The 16,631-nt window shown below is 50.9% G+C and overlaps 1 protein-coding gene across 1 annotated transcript in view; it reads right to left on the bottom strand.

Annotated features, from left to right (window-relative positions):
• The window catches only part of LOC128268548 (homeotic protein female sterile-like), a 91,882-nt gene that overhangs the window by 63,627 nt on the left and 11,624 nt on the right, over positions 1-16,631 (bottom strand). The window contains exons 3-5 of the mRNA XM_053005669.1: positions 16,359-16,457; positions 15,573-15,695; positions 13,756-14,373 (exon numbers count right to left, since the gene is read on the bottom strand). Of these exons, the coding sequence (XP_052861629.1) occupies positions 13,756-14,373; positions 15,573-15,695; positions 16,359-16,457 (840 nt within the window). The remainder of the gene's footprint in view (positions 1-13,755; positions 14,374-15,572; positions 15,696-16,358; positions 16,458-16,631) is intronic.

Raw genomic sequence — 16,631 nt, 5'->3', positions numbered from 1 at the left:
AGTGGCCGTTAAAATAGAGCACTCCGGTATCCGAAACGAAAGCCATAACCGTTCGACAAAAAAGGACCTTTCCACGGGTCGGGTCTGGCGCGTTTCGATATTTCGGCAATCGATAGATTAGACTGCCTGTGGCTGGCTGGGGTTGTGGCTCCATTCCATCCGTTCGTCGGATAGCAATCCCGCCGGGATTGTTAACTGTTCCCTGCCGCACACACGCAAAAGGCACATGACCGCAGGAGGTCAGCGGAGGGTGCCCCATCGAAGGGTGCCCCCTACGTCTGTTTGTCATCGAAATTCGAAAGTGCCAAATTCAACACGAATCCCCGCGAATATTCTGGCCGACCGGGACATCATCGTTCCGGAGCGACCCGAAAGGGCACAAAAGTCCATTGCATTGCTTACCGGGCTTAATTCCAAGCCTGAGCTAAGCGGACCGAAACGGCACTGACCGCAACATTTGCCAAAAACGGACCCCACCAGGATGGCCGAGAGTGCCAACGACCGTGGCAAACTCTGATTTGTGCGATTCACGGCTATCGGAGGAAGCGGCGCTCGCTAGCTCGGCTATTTTTGGGCAGCCTGTTCTCCGCGGTTACTAATTCCGATTCAGTCCGATTCACGGAACCTAACGATGCCAACGCAGCACAGCACGGTCGGTGCTTGGTACGGTCACAGCAAACCCCACCAGCCGTTTCCGAAACCCGGTGGAATTCAGAGTTATGCTCACGCCCCCCAACAGCAGCAGCGGAATCATCCCAGGTTCCAAGTCGAAGGGAGGATTTATTTTTTCGCCGCCTTTTCTGTACTACAAGCTATCGCTATTTTACTTTGCATCGAGGATGCATAATCTAGCTGTGGATTATGAGCAGCAGCCCAAGCGCAACGGCCTGTAAGCCGTGTTTCCGCATCGAAAGGCCTTCATTTGGCGTCAGAAGAGCGCGAGCTAGATGCGGCGAGAGGCCGAAGCAAAAATGTGAACGAAACAACGTTGGGTGGTGGTGCATGCGGTTAATTTCATCTTCGACCCAAACCTGACCGACGATGGCCCGTGGGGAATGCATGACGGTGAATTCTTTGGCGAAGCCCGTTCCGAGAGCCGGTTCTTGTGTGACGATTTCCACTCATCTTTCATAGGCAAGATTGGGGGGCTCTCGCGGCGTACATAGCAAAAGAGTTCTTGTGCGAAACAAAAACTCATCTTCTTGCTACATAAAGGGGTAAACAGGGTTTTCGTGCCGCGTTAACATAAACCAGGATAGTATGGGAAACGAAAGGCCGGCAAAGAATATCGATCGACGCCCCTCACGACGAGCGGAAAATTTTCTCACCAATCAGGAAAAGTGTCATAATTTAAGGTCTATGTGAGGCCGCCCGACGAAACCCTCCCCTGGCGTCGGTGGGCACGGACAATAAGGCACACCAGGCAAGCTGTGTCCCTCGAGAATGGGTGAATGGGCGTTAAGGCAGAAGTTTCCGAATGAAGTTAGTTGGTTATAAAGTTGATTTTATAATGAGCCATAGAAAGGCAGGAACGAAACACGAGGACCCCGTACCCGTACTAATATGTCGTTCTGCATCACATCCGCCCCGTCGTTCTGTCAGCGATTACTCAAACGAAGCGAGTTTGCAAATTTGCCGAAAAGGATCAACCGGCGCCCTCCGGTGTCGTCTTCGCACAGGGAAGCCAGCCAGCGCTAACGTAATTAAATAGCGCGACAACAAATTGTCAAACAGGACCCGTCGTCCCAGGTCCCTTCAACCCCCGGTCACGTGCTTATCGTCTCTCGACGCGATGTTTACACAAACCGTTTGGACGGTGTTATGTACAATTATTTAAAGTTTTGCCAGCACGCACCGGCGGCGGAACCGCAAACAGTCGATTAACAGCTCTTGTGTTGGGCCCTGCTGTGGCGAAAGTGTGTCTTCCGGTGCAAAACTGTCCGCCGCAGACGTTTTGTGTGTGGAAAATTAAATTCAATTAAGCACGCGGGCAGCAGGTTTTAGTTGCCCGACGTCGGCGAAAAGTTTGTTAACCGAACACTGGCCGAAAGGGTGAGTAATAAGGATCCTTAATCGGTTACGGTCATTACCGCACGCTTTCAGCGAGATTTCAGATCAACTCTGGATTGGATGGAACTACCAGAAATTGATATTGAAATGATTGCACCTTTGACAAATTGTTTGTAAGTCCACTTGGAACTTGCGGACGACATCCGCAACTGTCGATGGTCCGGATATGAACGAATGGTTATTGGTTCCCGGTGATCGAATTACGCACCGTCCCCGACCATCATTCAAAAGCTCCCAAAAACCGCGGTCCACCACAGTCGCAGGTGCAGTGCAGCACTCGGTCGCAACATAAAATCTCATAACGCTCACACGCGGAAATCATGTAACGGTTCGCGAACCAAAACGAACCGGGGAGGATTTAGTGAGGGAACAAAAAGTGCTGAACATGGTCAACATTGACCAATCAATAGACTTTTCTCGTCCTGCGTCGTCGTCCGGCCACCACCGGCGAGCCAACCGGTGACCACGGTCGTGTGTTGACATAACAACCAATGGTTGGCGCAGCTGAGATGGCCGACGACAACGGCCACGACTCTGATTATGGCCCAGGCGGTCGCCACATTCGCCGGCCGTTATTTTAGGGCTTCACGGAACTCGCGACAACGCGCAAACCCGGGAACTTCGCAACTTCGGATGGTCCACTATGGCACGCCTCGCGCGATAAAATCTTTTCACATTTTCCTCTCCTTTTTGTTTCCTTTTTGGTGTGTGTGTGAGTGGACAAACATTAAATAAGCTCCGGCACCGTTCTGGACCGGAGCTATGCAAAGAAGAAACCGGCCAGGAGCGGGGTGGTTGTCCAATATTCACTCACACGGTGCGATACCGTAATTGGCCATCATCGTCGGGGCCGATCCCGATGGCCTTTCGATATTCCTCGGCTGCGTCGACGACGACGTAAGGATCAATAAAACGGCCATCGGTTCGGAGGTCACACCGACGACGACGCGGATGATCGTGACAGCCGGGCCCCGCTCGCCGGGAAAAGGTTCGTGGACAATGTTGCAGAATTTCGCGACCCATTAATGAACCCATCCTGTTCGGGTGACACAGCGTGCCTCAGTTTAAACGTTAATTGCGCGTCAAGAAACTCAGCGATCCGTGAACGTCCATCAACCGCCGGCGTTAGATGAACTTGAAGACCTTGTACATTGGATTATTAATTAAAACGCCGCCCCGCTACGCCGATGGCCGATGGTATCTGATTTAAATTTTCAATTACAAAAACGGACCCACGCACATCATCAAAGCTCTTTCAGCAGTCGGTTAGGCCCTCGGTGTTGATGGAGGCCAATAGGTTATGTTAATAGCTCGCATCGCCAATTAGGATCGTCTGACGGGCCGGCCGGCCAGCCGGGATCGGGTTTTTATGCTTTCCGTGTCGCGCCATTCGGTGCCGTCAATCGAGCACACATAAAAAGTAGGGGTTTGACCAAATAAAAAAGCCTGAAATCAATCAATATGGCGCAGCAACACCAGACCGGACACACATTGCCATTAGCGTAGCCCGTATTTTCACATCCGCCGCTCTCGAAAAGCACCAATGGACCACTAAAAACAAAAATCCTAACGACACGGGACGGGCTGTCATCGTGACCATCAGGCAGAGAGCATTCGTTCAAAAACTAATTAATCCGGCGGAATCGTACGATCCGCTGGCGTCCATCAGACCCCGAAGGGACCAACCGATGGGTCTATATAATCACTCTCCCCGAAACGCAACATTTTGTGACACCAAAACAGAGCGATCATAATTTCGCCCCAAACCCAAAACGGTCGTTCGAACTAAAATATTGAAAACCACAAAAAAGGAAGTTCCCTGTTTGAAAAAATCCACTTCGCAGGTCCCACGCGGAACACGATTGTGTAGCACACACTTTTCCCGTCACGTTCACACGGCGAACTGGCTGGCTGGCTGGTGCTGAAAGGATGCTGGAAACCGACGAACGGTTGTCCTTGCCCTAAGCATTGGTTCGAGTCGCCACAACACTCGAGACATTTAATGGTGGCGAAGTTGCGTTGCATAGCCTGTCCCATCGCCGCCCATAAAACGTGCCCGTCGACGAAGAAGAAAATGACGGAGTCCACTTCGGAGTCCGGAGGGCATTGCCGGAGACAATAGGAAGCATTAGCGAATGCACCATCCCGTGGACGAAGTGCACGGAAAGCGCATTGTAGGGATTTATAGGAAATATTATTGCGCCTCGTGCATGTCGCCGGTGACCGAAGGAAGGACCCGTAATCCCGACCGTCAAAACGCGCAACGAGGAACCGTAGCTTCTGGGTCGCCGGTCATCGAGATTGCACATCCCGCGCGGAGTCCTCGGGCGTGGAGGGGATGTTAAAAACGCGGGAAAAAAACAAACTGACATTGTTTCGTTCCTTGCGATTGGTTTTTCTTTTCCATTCCGACCGCCTGTGACTGTGTAATTGAATTGTGCTGCTCGACGAAACCATCGCGGCCCACACGCAGGCGGCATGTGGTCTGGAGGTGGTGGCGCCGCGTGAGGTGATTTATGTTTCACTTCGTCAGCACGTAGAAAGCATGCCACATGGCGGCGTGCTACGACGTTGTTGGCATTTCAGGCTCGTACGTGACGGGCTCCTCTAGTGGAACTCCTCCCGCGAGCATAACTTCTCCCAGGTCAGGCCACGGAAGAAACTCCAATCCATCGTGAGCCGCGTGTGTGCATGCACAATTCGCTCAATCATTCCAGGGCACCAGCCGTAACTTACCAACCCAACACGTACCCGAGGCGCAACTGGCGACATCCATAAACTCGGACCCTTATGGCTGACCACGGAACGGCGTCATCCGCTTTTATAGTCCACGGCTGGCATTTAAAAGGAGCGAAACGGAGGTGAAGGGACAGGGCACTAACATCACTAACCCCGTGTTCCGGGTTACTTTCCGGCCCGTGGGCAGTTGGTTTTTAAATTTATGAAAACGATTATCCTGCACACCGCGCGGCTGCGACTGGCCGCAAAAAGGCGCAACACAGCGGACCGAAACGTCAGTCAACAAGTGGTGGCCGGGAGTGTGCCGTGGCTGCTGCGGGGTACAACATAACATCGCACAAGCGTCAAAAAGCGGCCAACACGTACCCCGAATGGCGCCAGTCATACGATACTTAACCGCGTAATTTGACGTCACGCGCCTGGGACCAACGCGGTCGATACTGACCCCGCGCGCGTAGCCGGAATCGATAGGACGAGGAAAAAGTTAAAAGAAACTGAATGCGGACATCGCGGGTCCGTGTTGGGAATCGATTATTTCAATATTCGGAACGCCACACGCCGGATGGAGGCGCATGGTCCGCCACGTGTTTGGCACCTCAACTCAATTGTCCACAGCGGCGTGAGTGTGAATTGGCGATCAAGGACCTAATCGTACCGTCCCCAAAGTCAACGATTAACTAAGGACCCTCCTTAGACACTACCACATCTTATCATTAGTCACTTAAGGGGGCCTCGCCCCCGGAATGACCAAAAGCCCTTCAAACACTGTCGGGCTATTTTATGCTAATGAACTCCAGCTGCGAGGCACCACACTACGGGATTGTGTCACATTGTCACAAGGTAAGAAAAACGAGGAAAGTCCGGAGAATCGTCCTTCCTTCACTGCTGCTGCCGCCGGATTGTTTGCTTAAGTTTCTACACAAACAGAGAGCCGGGCGCTAATCGTGGTCGTCCGCAGCATACGACGGTCAATCGACCGCCAATCGAAAGGACCTCGAGTGCAGCGCAAACACACCGGCGCGCGAAGGTAGGTGTGTTCTCGATTGATTGATGGTGAGCACCGTCTGCGCCGACAATGTTGCAGAGCAATCGACTGGGTCGGCTGCCAACGTATCGGCAGCGAGGCAGCCAAGGGCAAGGGTTCCAGTCAAAGGTGCATCGGTGCTATTTAAAAACAAACACTTTTAAATACAATCCCATAATCAACCGTCGTCGTCGGACGTGGGAACACGATTGCATATGCAACAGCTGACGCTACTGCTGACCGGCTGTGGGTTACAGTGCAGCGAGTGTGCAAAGAGAACCGCTCTGGTCCGGATTTCCGCGGATTTGTTTCACTTTTCGTCCGTCGCTCGCTGCACACGCTGCGTGGTGCAATATTTTTAGCGCCGGTTGGTTTGGATATGAACGAAATAATTCAACCGCACCGAGCGGGGTGGTGGCGAAGGTCGTCCTCTCAGTGCCGACCGTGACAAGCCGTGCCGACAGAGAGTTGGCTGCGTGAAAGTGTAAATCCATTTTTTACCACGAACACCTTTCTTTCGCTTTTGCACAGCAGCAGCACGTAAAACCAATCGTGAAATCGGCTAGCGGTATAAATAAAACACTGCACGGGGGCCGCGGCCACCTTACGGAACGTGAGCGCGTTCGCGAGGCGAAAGAACGATAATTTCCTTTCGCCACCGTTTCGGTGGCATCGATTTTTTGACTCGAAACCAACAACCAGGAAGGCTTTCCGGTGGCGTGGATCGGACACTCCAAACACCAAAGGAGTATCGCAAATGGTCAGTATCCTTTTTGCAGTGTGTTTATGTTTTCGCCCATTCTTTTTTAATAGAATTTAATATTGGCGGCTAATTCTATCCGCGACTCCGGTCGGTTCGCGTGACACTTGCCAGTATCGCTTTGTAGGCTTTGTCACGCTTTCGCTTCGGATGTTGATCGGCCGTAATCGGGACCATAAGGCGGATAATGTTCACCTAAACACTTACTTTTATTTTATCTTTTTTTTTGGGGCGAAAGTCCTTTTGTTTTCGTGTAACGACGACGCGTCCCATTAGTGAGCCCCAACGGAGTGCTTAAATATTTAAACCGTGCTCTGCCCATAAAAACACACATCCTGGCGGAACACACACACAACGGAGAGACAGTACCCAAGCATTCGAAATCACTCCAAGGCATCCTTTCTTGCGTTTTCCAAGGTCACCACCACCACCCCGTTAACTGACACCAACCACCAGGTGGGGAGACCGTGAGGGTTCAAAAACTGAACGACACGGCAAGGCAAGCATTCGCCGGCAGCCTGCGAACGAACGCCGCTTAGCGCCGTTCGCCCCTTTTCGCTAAGCCGTTTGTTGCTGGCCGTCCTTTGCCGGCGGCCATTAGCTAGAGGGATCGAATTAGCTAGATTGCACCGACAATTCGTGATTTCATCGTGCCAGCCCGGTGCCACCCGGGCAACACGGGTGCTGGGAAGTCAGGGAAAAGTTAAAGAATTCTCGCCACAACCAACTACGGGAGCATCGTTGCCGTTGACCGTTCTTGTTGTTCCAGCCCGATATCGAAGCGCGCCTTCGAGCAATAAACGCGGAGGAGCACGTATGGTGGCCATCATCAACGTGGAAAGGATGGGAAAGAAAAAATCCATTCCCAACTATACTGGAGTGTCCTGTTATATCACCACCGCGCCGTTATTGCAACTCGCCGGCGAGCCGCAGCCGTGTTTCTGTTCCTTTTTCCTGATACCCTAGGCCACCACTAGTACGTCCGCTTCGTCGGTCGGTAGAGAGAAGGCGCTCTCTGCACCCCCCCGAATACACTTCCGACACTGCCCGGCTAATGTTGTGTGTATTGGCAGCAGCAACTTTGCTTAATGAGCCACTGGAAAGCACGGCGTCGGGTAAAATGGAAATATAAAACCAGGCGAAGGATCTCGCTATCCTAACGCGCCTTTTCCATCACATTTTGCACTGACAGCGGTGAACGGAACGGAGCTTTTGCACACTTCAATTTCGCATTTTCATCCGCCAAGCCGTCACAAACTACGCGCGCACCCTTTTCGATCTTCTCGTGACGCGGAACTCACTCGTTTTGCCCCCTTTTTTAAGCTTCATCCTTCGCACATCCTTCAATTATAATACCGAACACGCCAGCAGCAAACCCGGCTCGGCGCGGCACTCGAAAGAAACTTGTAACGAAAGCCGAAACCCAATCCCCGCGGTTGGAGAAGTGTGTTTCTGTCGAGCCCGTCGGTGCGCGCGGATCGGTGGACAAGGATCGTGGTTTGGGGCCAAAGAAAATAGTAGCCAAAGTGACAAAAACCACACAAACACACACACACACCGAGCGGCGAAGGGGCTTCACCGTGAACGCTGCCCCAAAAGTTAATATACTCATAAAGTATTACACCACACGCCGACGCCAGCCCTCTCTCTCGTTCTCTCTATAGCTCTCTCTCTCTCTCTCTCTCTCTCTCTTTCTCTCTCTCTTGCCTTCCGCGAAACATGGGCACCGAATTTCCCTGCCACACACGGCTTTTCACGACCCCTGCGTCCCGTCTCGGCTCCGCCAATTAAATTCCCAACGAAAAACGACTCGGATCGGCCCGGCAGGGGACACTCCGGTTGCGCTTTAAACCACACACACACAGACACACTTCCGGGGCGTCCCTCCCGCCCGTGTCCGGTCGGTCCGGTCCTTCTCACTGGCATATTTTTCCTTTTTTCCACAAACACACAGACACACACTTTTTTTGCTGCTCGAGTTTTCCACTCGGCGCAGCGCCGTGCGCGCGGAGGATCCCGGAGGAAGGACTCGGTCGGGAGCGCGTCTGGCGACAATCCGATGATGGCCAACAAAACGGTGGCACAGCAACGCACGATGAACGATACGAACGGCACGAATGGCCGCTGTTTACTGACCGACCGCGGCCGACCAAACCGACGAGGGTCGAAAGTCGGCACACGGACGCGCGTTCCCTGTCCTCGGTTGTGTGGATGTGTTGGTGAGATGGTGTGGCACGTTTATCGCGGTGAGAGTATATTTTTGTGTAGCGCCTGGGGTATGTTTTTGTTGTGCTGCTCGTGGTGCCGGGTTCGGTAGGTTGCATCGCAACACACACAACCCCGGGAGGGGGTCTGATCCCGTCTGACAACACGGTTGGACACACCAACACCACCAGCAACAGTGACACACCTGCCAGGAAGGCCCCCCAAGGGACTTTGGAGACTTCCACCGAAACAACCACCGAGTGACACGCGCGTCTGTGAGGGTGTGTGGTTCCTGTCTGTGTTGGTGACATCCGCCGTCGGGGCCGGCTTCCGAGACAACTTGGAGTGGCGACGGCGGCGGGCGCTGTGTATTTGGGTTTTGGGTTCGCTCCCCGTTCCGTTTCTAAACAGGCTCCCATTCCGGGCAGCCAGGCCCTGCCCTGGCATGTAGGGAGGGAAAGAGAGGGATAGAGAGGGGGACAGAGTCAGGGACAGTGACTGTGTGTGCATTTGTAGCGGAAAGGAAAATGCATCGCACAAACTGGGGATAGCCCATTGTTGCTCCAGCGCGACGCCTCTGTTCCAGAAGGCCCCACACACAGCATGGTGTGTCCTGGAAGTACCGAAGGATTTGCGGTGCAGCATTTACTTTCGTTTGCAGCGTACAATGACGCAGGAGGTTCGTAAGTCGAGAGATTGAGGATGTCATTTTCCACCTTTCCACCAAAATAGATCCATAAAGTGGATTGTAGTTTCGTTGAGAAGATTAAAGCCAAGGTTAGTTTCGTTCGTCACTACGAATTCCATGTACACACTTTATCATTTCCAAGCAATGTTACGTCTTACGAATCGGATGAACCTTTATCGCGCGGGCGCACATGTGGACACGCGGGTGCCGTAATCACCAGAGAGCCGATTAGATATTGTTCCATTGAATTACGCGAAAGGAATGCATAATGCGTTGTGAGTAGCAATCGTTATCGCACGCCCCAAGCAAAGAACCCAAGCGGGCCCATGTTGGGGTTAACAAAAGCCACAAAACATCGCAAAAACATCGCCCGTCGAAAGGGGTTCAAACGGCGGGGATTCCGATACGGGAACACTCTTGGAGTCCCTAATATGCTCGAGGTGGCACTCACCGCCACGATACACGCACACACCAATCGCGTCGGTTTTGTCCCTTCAGACGGCGGAGTGTCTGCGTGTGGACGATTTCTTTCCGGAATCCGGTGCCGGAAAATCTCGAGAGCGAAGCGATGATAATACGTTTTTTTGCGGCACCGAAGAAGGCCGATTTCCGGTGCTCCGGTGCAAAGCAGAGTCCGTTCCGATTGACGGTGGAACCGGTTCCGACAGAAGAGAAGATGTGGACGTCCGGGAGAACCGTGACCAAAGCATGATCCTTTCGGTTGCCTCGCCCAAGGGGATTAGGTCTGCTAAGCCTAGGGGCTAGAATTTTGGGACCCCGTTCGCTATACTAGAGTAGACTTCCTTCTTCACTCGATCCATTCCTGTGCCATTTTGTCACAATTGTTCACCGTTTTTTTAAAGGCGATGGCAGAATGAATCCGAGAGAAATGGAATCGGAATAAATCTGATTCACACCGATGGATAAACAACAAAAGCACCGTGTTTACACCAAAAATAACGACTCCGGCGCAGTTTGACGGTGGCACGGTGTGTTCGGTTACGTTCCGTAACGGCGCGGCGGAAGTTATATTTATGCGAAGCCACAGAACCGCAACCGTCACACACCCGGGTTGTGTTGCGTGCATAAAATAAACATTCATATTTATTCAGCCGGAAAAACATCGCCCAACCGAATGGCGAGAAACACACGCACGCACACATACACACGCGCAGACCGGCGAACGAAGGATCTTGTTCCAATGATAATCTCCATAAATTCTTGGCGATACGGCAAGGATGCGCGCAAACCGGAGAAAGATGAAGGGTCCATCATTTTCGTATCCCAAACCATGGTCCTCCCAACACGGTCCACATATCCGGTCACATAAATAAAACATTTCAATTTCCCATCGTCCTTATATTAAACGGTTTGAATTGTCAATAACATTTACACAGAGCAGCACGCGCAACAAAACGGTGTAACCGAGGCCCACTTCACAAGCATCCCGGAGCTCCGCGGACTGCACCGACGGCGTCTCGAAGCACTGCAATCGAACGTTCACACAGTCAACACAGTGCTGGCCGTTACACAACAACGTGCTGTTGCTGCCACTCACGTGCCGGGTCCATAAAACAATCGGCGCCGTCGGGCAGTCGCACCGGCACACATGTAATCGGCACTGTCGGTCGGCGGCCGATAGTGCACGGGGCATCAATCAATCACACCCCACACACAATGTGGGCGACGACCAAATAGAAACGGACACACATGCGATATGTAACACCCGGATGCGCCACTCGAGTCGCTATCGGACCCATGAGACGTGGTGGACTTACCATCAGATGGAGTGCAGATAAGCTCTGGAGTGGTTCCCTACCAACGGACAGACCGCCCCGCAGGAGTCGCCGCTTCGGTCGCCGCTTTATCTTATCGCGAGGCGTCAGAAATCAGATCAAACGGAGTTTGTAAATAACTCAAATTCCATCGAGCGAGAACCGGGAAGGAGTTTATCGTTCTGAAGTGGTTACCAGCGAGTTACCAGCGGTGCACTAAACACTAAAGAAGCACTACAGCTGCACCGCGCAGCACCGCGAGGAAGCGAGACAGTGTTACGACAGCCGTAGCGCTGCTTTCGGTGCTCCTGAAGACAACTACAGTACGTTACCGTTGAAGCACCAGCCGTTGAAGAGCTGCCTGTGCACCGAGAAAATGGCATGACAATTTGTGATTATGTACAACACACACACACACACACTAAGTACTGCCGTGATGGGCGCACCACCACCACAACCGGAACCTGAATATTGCATTGCACAGAGTGCATCCGTGCAGTTTTTGTACTCAAAAACACTCGGCGGTCAAACCCATTGTTGGGAAGCTCTTTCGAAGCAGGTCGAACCAAAACGAGGGGGACACGTGGGAAAAGTGGGACCGGGCGCCGTTGTAGCTGGGTGAGGCCGAACCTACATTGCACGTGGATGCAACACCGAGAGTAGCGATTCCCAGTAACGGTATAGGTCAGTGAGTCTGGCGAACCGCGCGCCAGACATTCGCCGAACTTCGACGTCGCCATTCGCGTGTGAGTGTGTGCGGAAAAGCATAAAAGCACACACACACGCACACTACCTTACCGGGAGCTTATCGCCCGGCCCATCCTCGTACAGCCTTTCGTTAGTGTGTGTGCGCTGAAAATTCGTAAGAGACCAACAAGGATAGAAGCACGGATTACAGTGAGCATGCAGCACCGGGAACGGGTTGCTGGAATTGGGCCGAGCGGTGCACTGCCTAACACGACAGAGCGCAGGCAAATGTGTGCATTAGCACGGTGGAGGCGCCTGGTAGAGGTCCCTGTGTGTTGATCCCTAGTTCCAATTTTACCCTGCCAAACGAATGGTGGAAAATATGTGTCACGAAAATGGGCCAAAAATGGCAACACGCGCACTTACGAAGGCATTACTCGTACCTCGTGCAGCATCCGCGAAAAACAGCGAGATGGCGACGAGGGAAATCTGGCTTCTGTTTGCATTAATGGAAGAGCAATTTATGTGAATAGAAACAAATAGACAGTTTTGTTTCAATTTGACCATAACCATCCAGCATGCCACAAGCAAATTCGACAAACAAATTAAAAGCATGGACGAATTATAGTCGATATGCTACTCTGGCCTAAGTCTAAAGGGGACCAGTTGTTTTCAATTACCGTGGTTTGGTGCATTACATTGGGTTGGGGAAAAAGTAATCCATTATTTCCTCGGTAGATGGCTTTAGTGATCGATATCTTGTGAAGTATCGTTCGTACAGATTCAAGTTTAGGCTAGTTTCAAAGCTGACACTTTAAATTTCAAAAAATCCTTCCTCTGTTTTTTGTTTATTCTATTCGTTTGTGAGCTACATATTGCATAGAGTAAGAACAGTAAGGGTGATGACATAGATTTAGAAGAATGAAGAAAGATTTTTTTAGCTATACGTGAATCCCTGAAATTTTTTGGGCCACAGCAGTATATCATCTAGGCCACTGGGGCCAGTCGGTAACCAGTGTCATTTCAAAGAAACAAGGTTCCATCTAACCTTTAGCGTCCACTTTCGGAGGGCAACAGAGCGGTGGAAAAATCTGAAACATTTCCAAAATGAATGTTCCCGACGAGACGCCGTTTTAACGGTCGGCTGCCTTGTTACGCAGTTATTTATTACATTACCGTTTGGCGTTTGCAATGTCAATAATGCTGCTTAGAAAAATAGTTCTTGGAGCAGGTCGGAAAAAAATGCAGAAGCAAAGTGAGCGCCTCGACCTTCAAAAGCATTCAACAGCGAGGAACCGCCCGTCGAGAGCAACATGCTTTTGCATATTTTACCAGCCCAGGCGCACCCAGGCGCACAGGAGCAAACTACATCACGTTTGGCCCCGGTTCACCACCTGCTCGGGCGTGAAGGACGTGAGATGTGGAAAAACAATGGATGGACACAACCTGAGCGGTACGGCTTTCACCCCGCCCGGCGAAGAAGAATGTCTCCTCGCTGGGACCAAATTCCAACCAGCTGCGAAAGGTGCTGTCGGTTGTAAAAATACTTTTCCACTCAACTGACCTCAGAACCCGTCGATTGTGTCGAAAATGGAACCCAAGCGGAATGCAACGAATAGAGCACGAGCTCACACGATTCGTCGTAGTGTCGCTTTTTGTCAATCACAACGTTCGATTGTTCGTATGATCAACAATTTATGATTCCAAAGTTTTCATCGATTTTGACACAAAGAATTCCCGTCCGGTTGGCATCCCATTCGCCAACGGGGTTTATGAAATAATTCGAATGACAGCGCCGGACACTTACCTTGATTCATGTTGGCACTGGAATTGGCGGCAACGTTGGCAAAGTGTTGCTGCAGCTGCTGCTGGAGGGCCTGATGCTGACCGTGCATCAGGGCCACCGGTTGTGGCGGTTGGCCGATCTGGTGGGCGGATTGTGAGTGCGCCAACGCGGACGACATGAGCACCATTCCCTGCTGGGTCTGCGGCCCGGAACCACTGCCACCGGGACCCGGCCCTATGCTAACGCCGCCCCCCGTCAGTATGCTGGCCAGCGCACTGCCCGCCGTACTGCCACCGATCATGTTCGCACCGATAACGCCCGCACCACCGCCGGGTCCGCCACCCATGGCGGCCGCATTTGCGCTCACCAGCTGGCCGGCGATCGATCCGGGACCCCCGCTACCGCTAAGGATGGCCGACAGGTTGAGCGCGCCGACCGGTGTGCCGCCGACACTGAGGCCACCGCCCCCGTGGCCACCACCGCCGGCGAGGCTGCTGATCTGCTGGGCCGATTGGGATAAAGGCACATTGTTGTTCGTTATGCTACTACTATTTGGTGCGGTGGCGGAGGATGCGAGATTTGGCAGGACGGCGCCGCTCGTTCCGTTCACTGAGTTGTAGATCGTGTACTGCTCTTCGTCTGAAATGGTGAAAACGGTTGAGAGAGAGACGGAGCAAAGTTAGTAAAAAAAACATAGCGCGATGAATTAATCCTCCTGAATCAATCACGCGATACCCATGCGAACGTGAAATGTAAGAGGATTACCGTCTAGCCCATGCAGGAGCAGAGCACAGTTTAGATACTACGAATTACAGTTGGGGAATTGAAACTCGTGCATTTCAATAGGATTAATGCGAGATGCAAATCCGTGCAGGAACTTGCCGAAGAAAAGTAGATTTGAAAATGCCGTAAAAAAATGTGTTCAACACTAGGGAAGTGGTTCAAAAGTGGGGTGTGTCAAACGGCATTGTATGAACCGGAATTTGAAACAATATACACATCGGATTAATTACTAGAAATAATTATTACTTTACAGCCAACAGGACTTCGTTTTCGATATTTGAAAAATACATCTTAGCACGGACACGGAACTCTTGCGTGAAATGTTTCGCTATGCGTGAAATTTGCCTACGTGTGGTGAGCGAAATATTTCATCACCATAACCATCCGGTGTGTGTCTTCACTGAGTGGTGATGTTTCTGTAGCTAAGACTCACTCAAAATCCAAAACTCACCACCACCGTGAACAAATGTTTGTTACACTGGAACACGAGGTGGCAGATTCTGCGACAATTTCAATGTCGGCTGCGAACGAGAAATTGAGACCACACCCCCGTAGAAGGTAAAAGCAACTTGAAATTTAATAACAACGATCTCAGGCTTTGCTTAGCGATCATAGGAAGTGGAACAGCTCAACGGAAAAGGCAGTGGATTGAAAAAATAAAATGACTTAAATGCTTTTTTTTACAGTTTTCACATTTACAACCTATGTAATACAAACGAGCAAATTTTAAACTGATTACACCGTCGAGGCACTAGTGAGATACTAAATATGAGAAAATATGAGATCAAAAAGAATGCAAACAAAAACGCAAACAATGTGTGAGACAACCATGAGATGTGCATGTGTGAGAGAAACGTTCAAAAGATTAATGATAAAATGCAACTCAATCAATAAATGTCAACGCAAACACACTAAACGTCAAAAATTTGCCAGTTAACGTCATGCACAAAAAAAGGGGCCGGCGATGGAAACACACAACTGCAACAACACCACATTAGGCGGGAGGGCGCATTAGGGACCGTGGGGATGGTAGGGGAGGGGAGGAAGGAACTTACTTGGGCCGCGATAGTGTAGTGAAGACGGTGGCGGCGGCGGTGGCGGATGATGGTGGAACGTTTGCAATTGCCTATGAGATGCGGTGGACCACGTAACCGAGTCCGTGGGACTGATGCAAATGGCTTCGATGTGGTTTTAGTGTTTGTGGTTGATTTGGATGGGTTAGTAGTGAATGGACACAAGAGCGACCGAGCCGAGCCGCGCGCCGATGGGCCGATTATTGGTCATTGTAGTCGTTGTGGTGAATTCGGTGGCGATTGTTGTTGTTGTTGTGTTGTTGCCGCGAAAGCGAATGGACACACGCACAGCAGCAGCAGCACAGAGAACGTTTGCGTTTTGCGTTTGCATGGAGAAAATAATTGTTGGCCGTCAATACTTTTTGGGGTAAACCACCATTGGGACGCTGACGTTTCCGTCACGTTTCTAAGTTAACATTTGAGTTGCAAAAAAATATATACATTCATCAACCCAATGGTCGGATGAAATTACATGTTTAATACAATTCATAAATCATTTGAAAAAAAAATAATAAAAAAGGACAACATCTATCAAACAATTGAAAGTGTTTAAAAACCTTAAGCGAAAACCCTGTCTTATATGTTGAACGCATATAACTATGCGATCCAGACCATAAATGGGAACAAAAGAATAAAATAAAATAGTAACAAAAGCATAAATCCCAATGCAACCCATACCAAAACTAACAATCGTCCTGAACAAAGCTGAATCGCCATGGTGCAACTGATGTCTCAGCGAGCATCGGCGGTGCGGAAGAAGTTACTTACCAGCTATCGACAGTGCAGATGTAGGGCTCTCCGGCAGCAGAATACCCTTTTGTACAAGTTCTTCCCTGTTGGCACGTACTGATATTTTCCGCTCGAGCGCTGTGGTTCCGGCGCGAAAAATCAGAACGAAGAAATGTTCATGGTAGGATGTAGCGAAAGGGCAGTGTGCACACACGAACAACAAACAGAGAACAAACGAGGAAAGAAAGGAAAAAGAATCAAAATTGTATAATAAGGAAAACAGGAAAATGCGAAAAGATGTGTTAAAAAAAT

This window comes from Anopheles cruzii, chromosome 2, assembly GCF_943734635.1.
Source record: "Anopheles cruzii chromosome 2, idAnoCruzAS_RS32_06, whole genome shotgun sequence".
Classification (NCBI taxonomy): Eukaryota; Metazoa; Arthropoda; class Insecta; order Diptera; family Culicidae; genus Anopheles; species Anopheles cruzii.
This window is presented reverse-complemented; position numbering and strand designations above follow the sequence as displayed.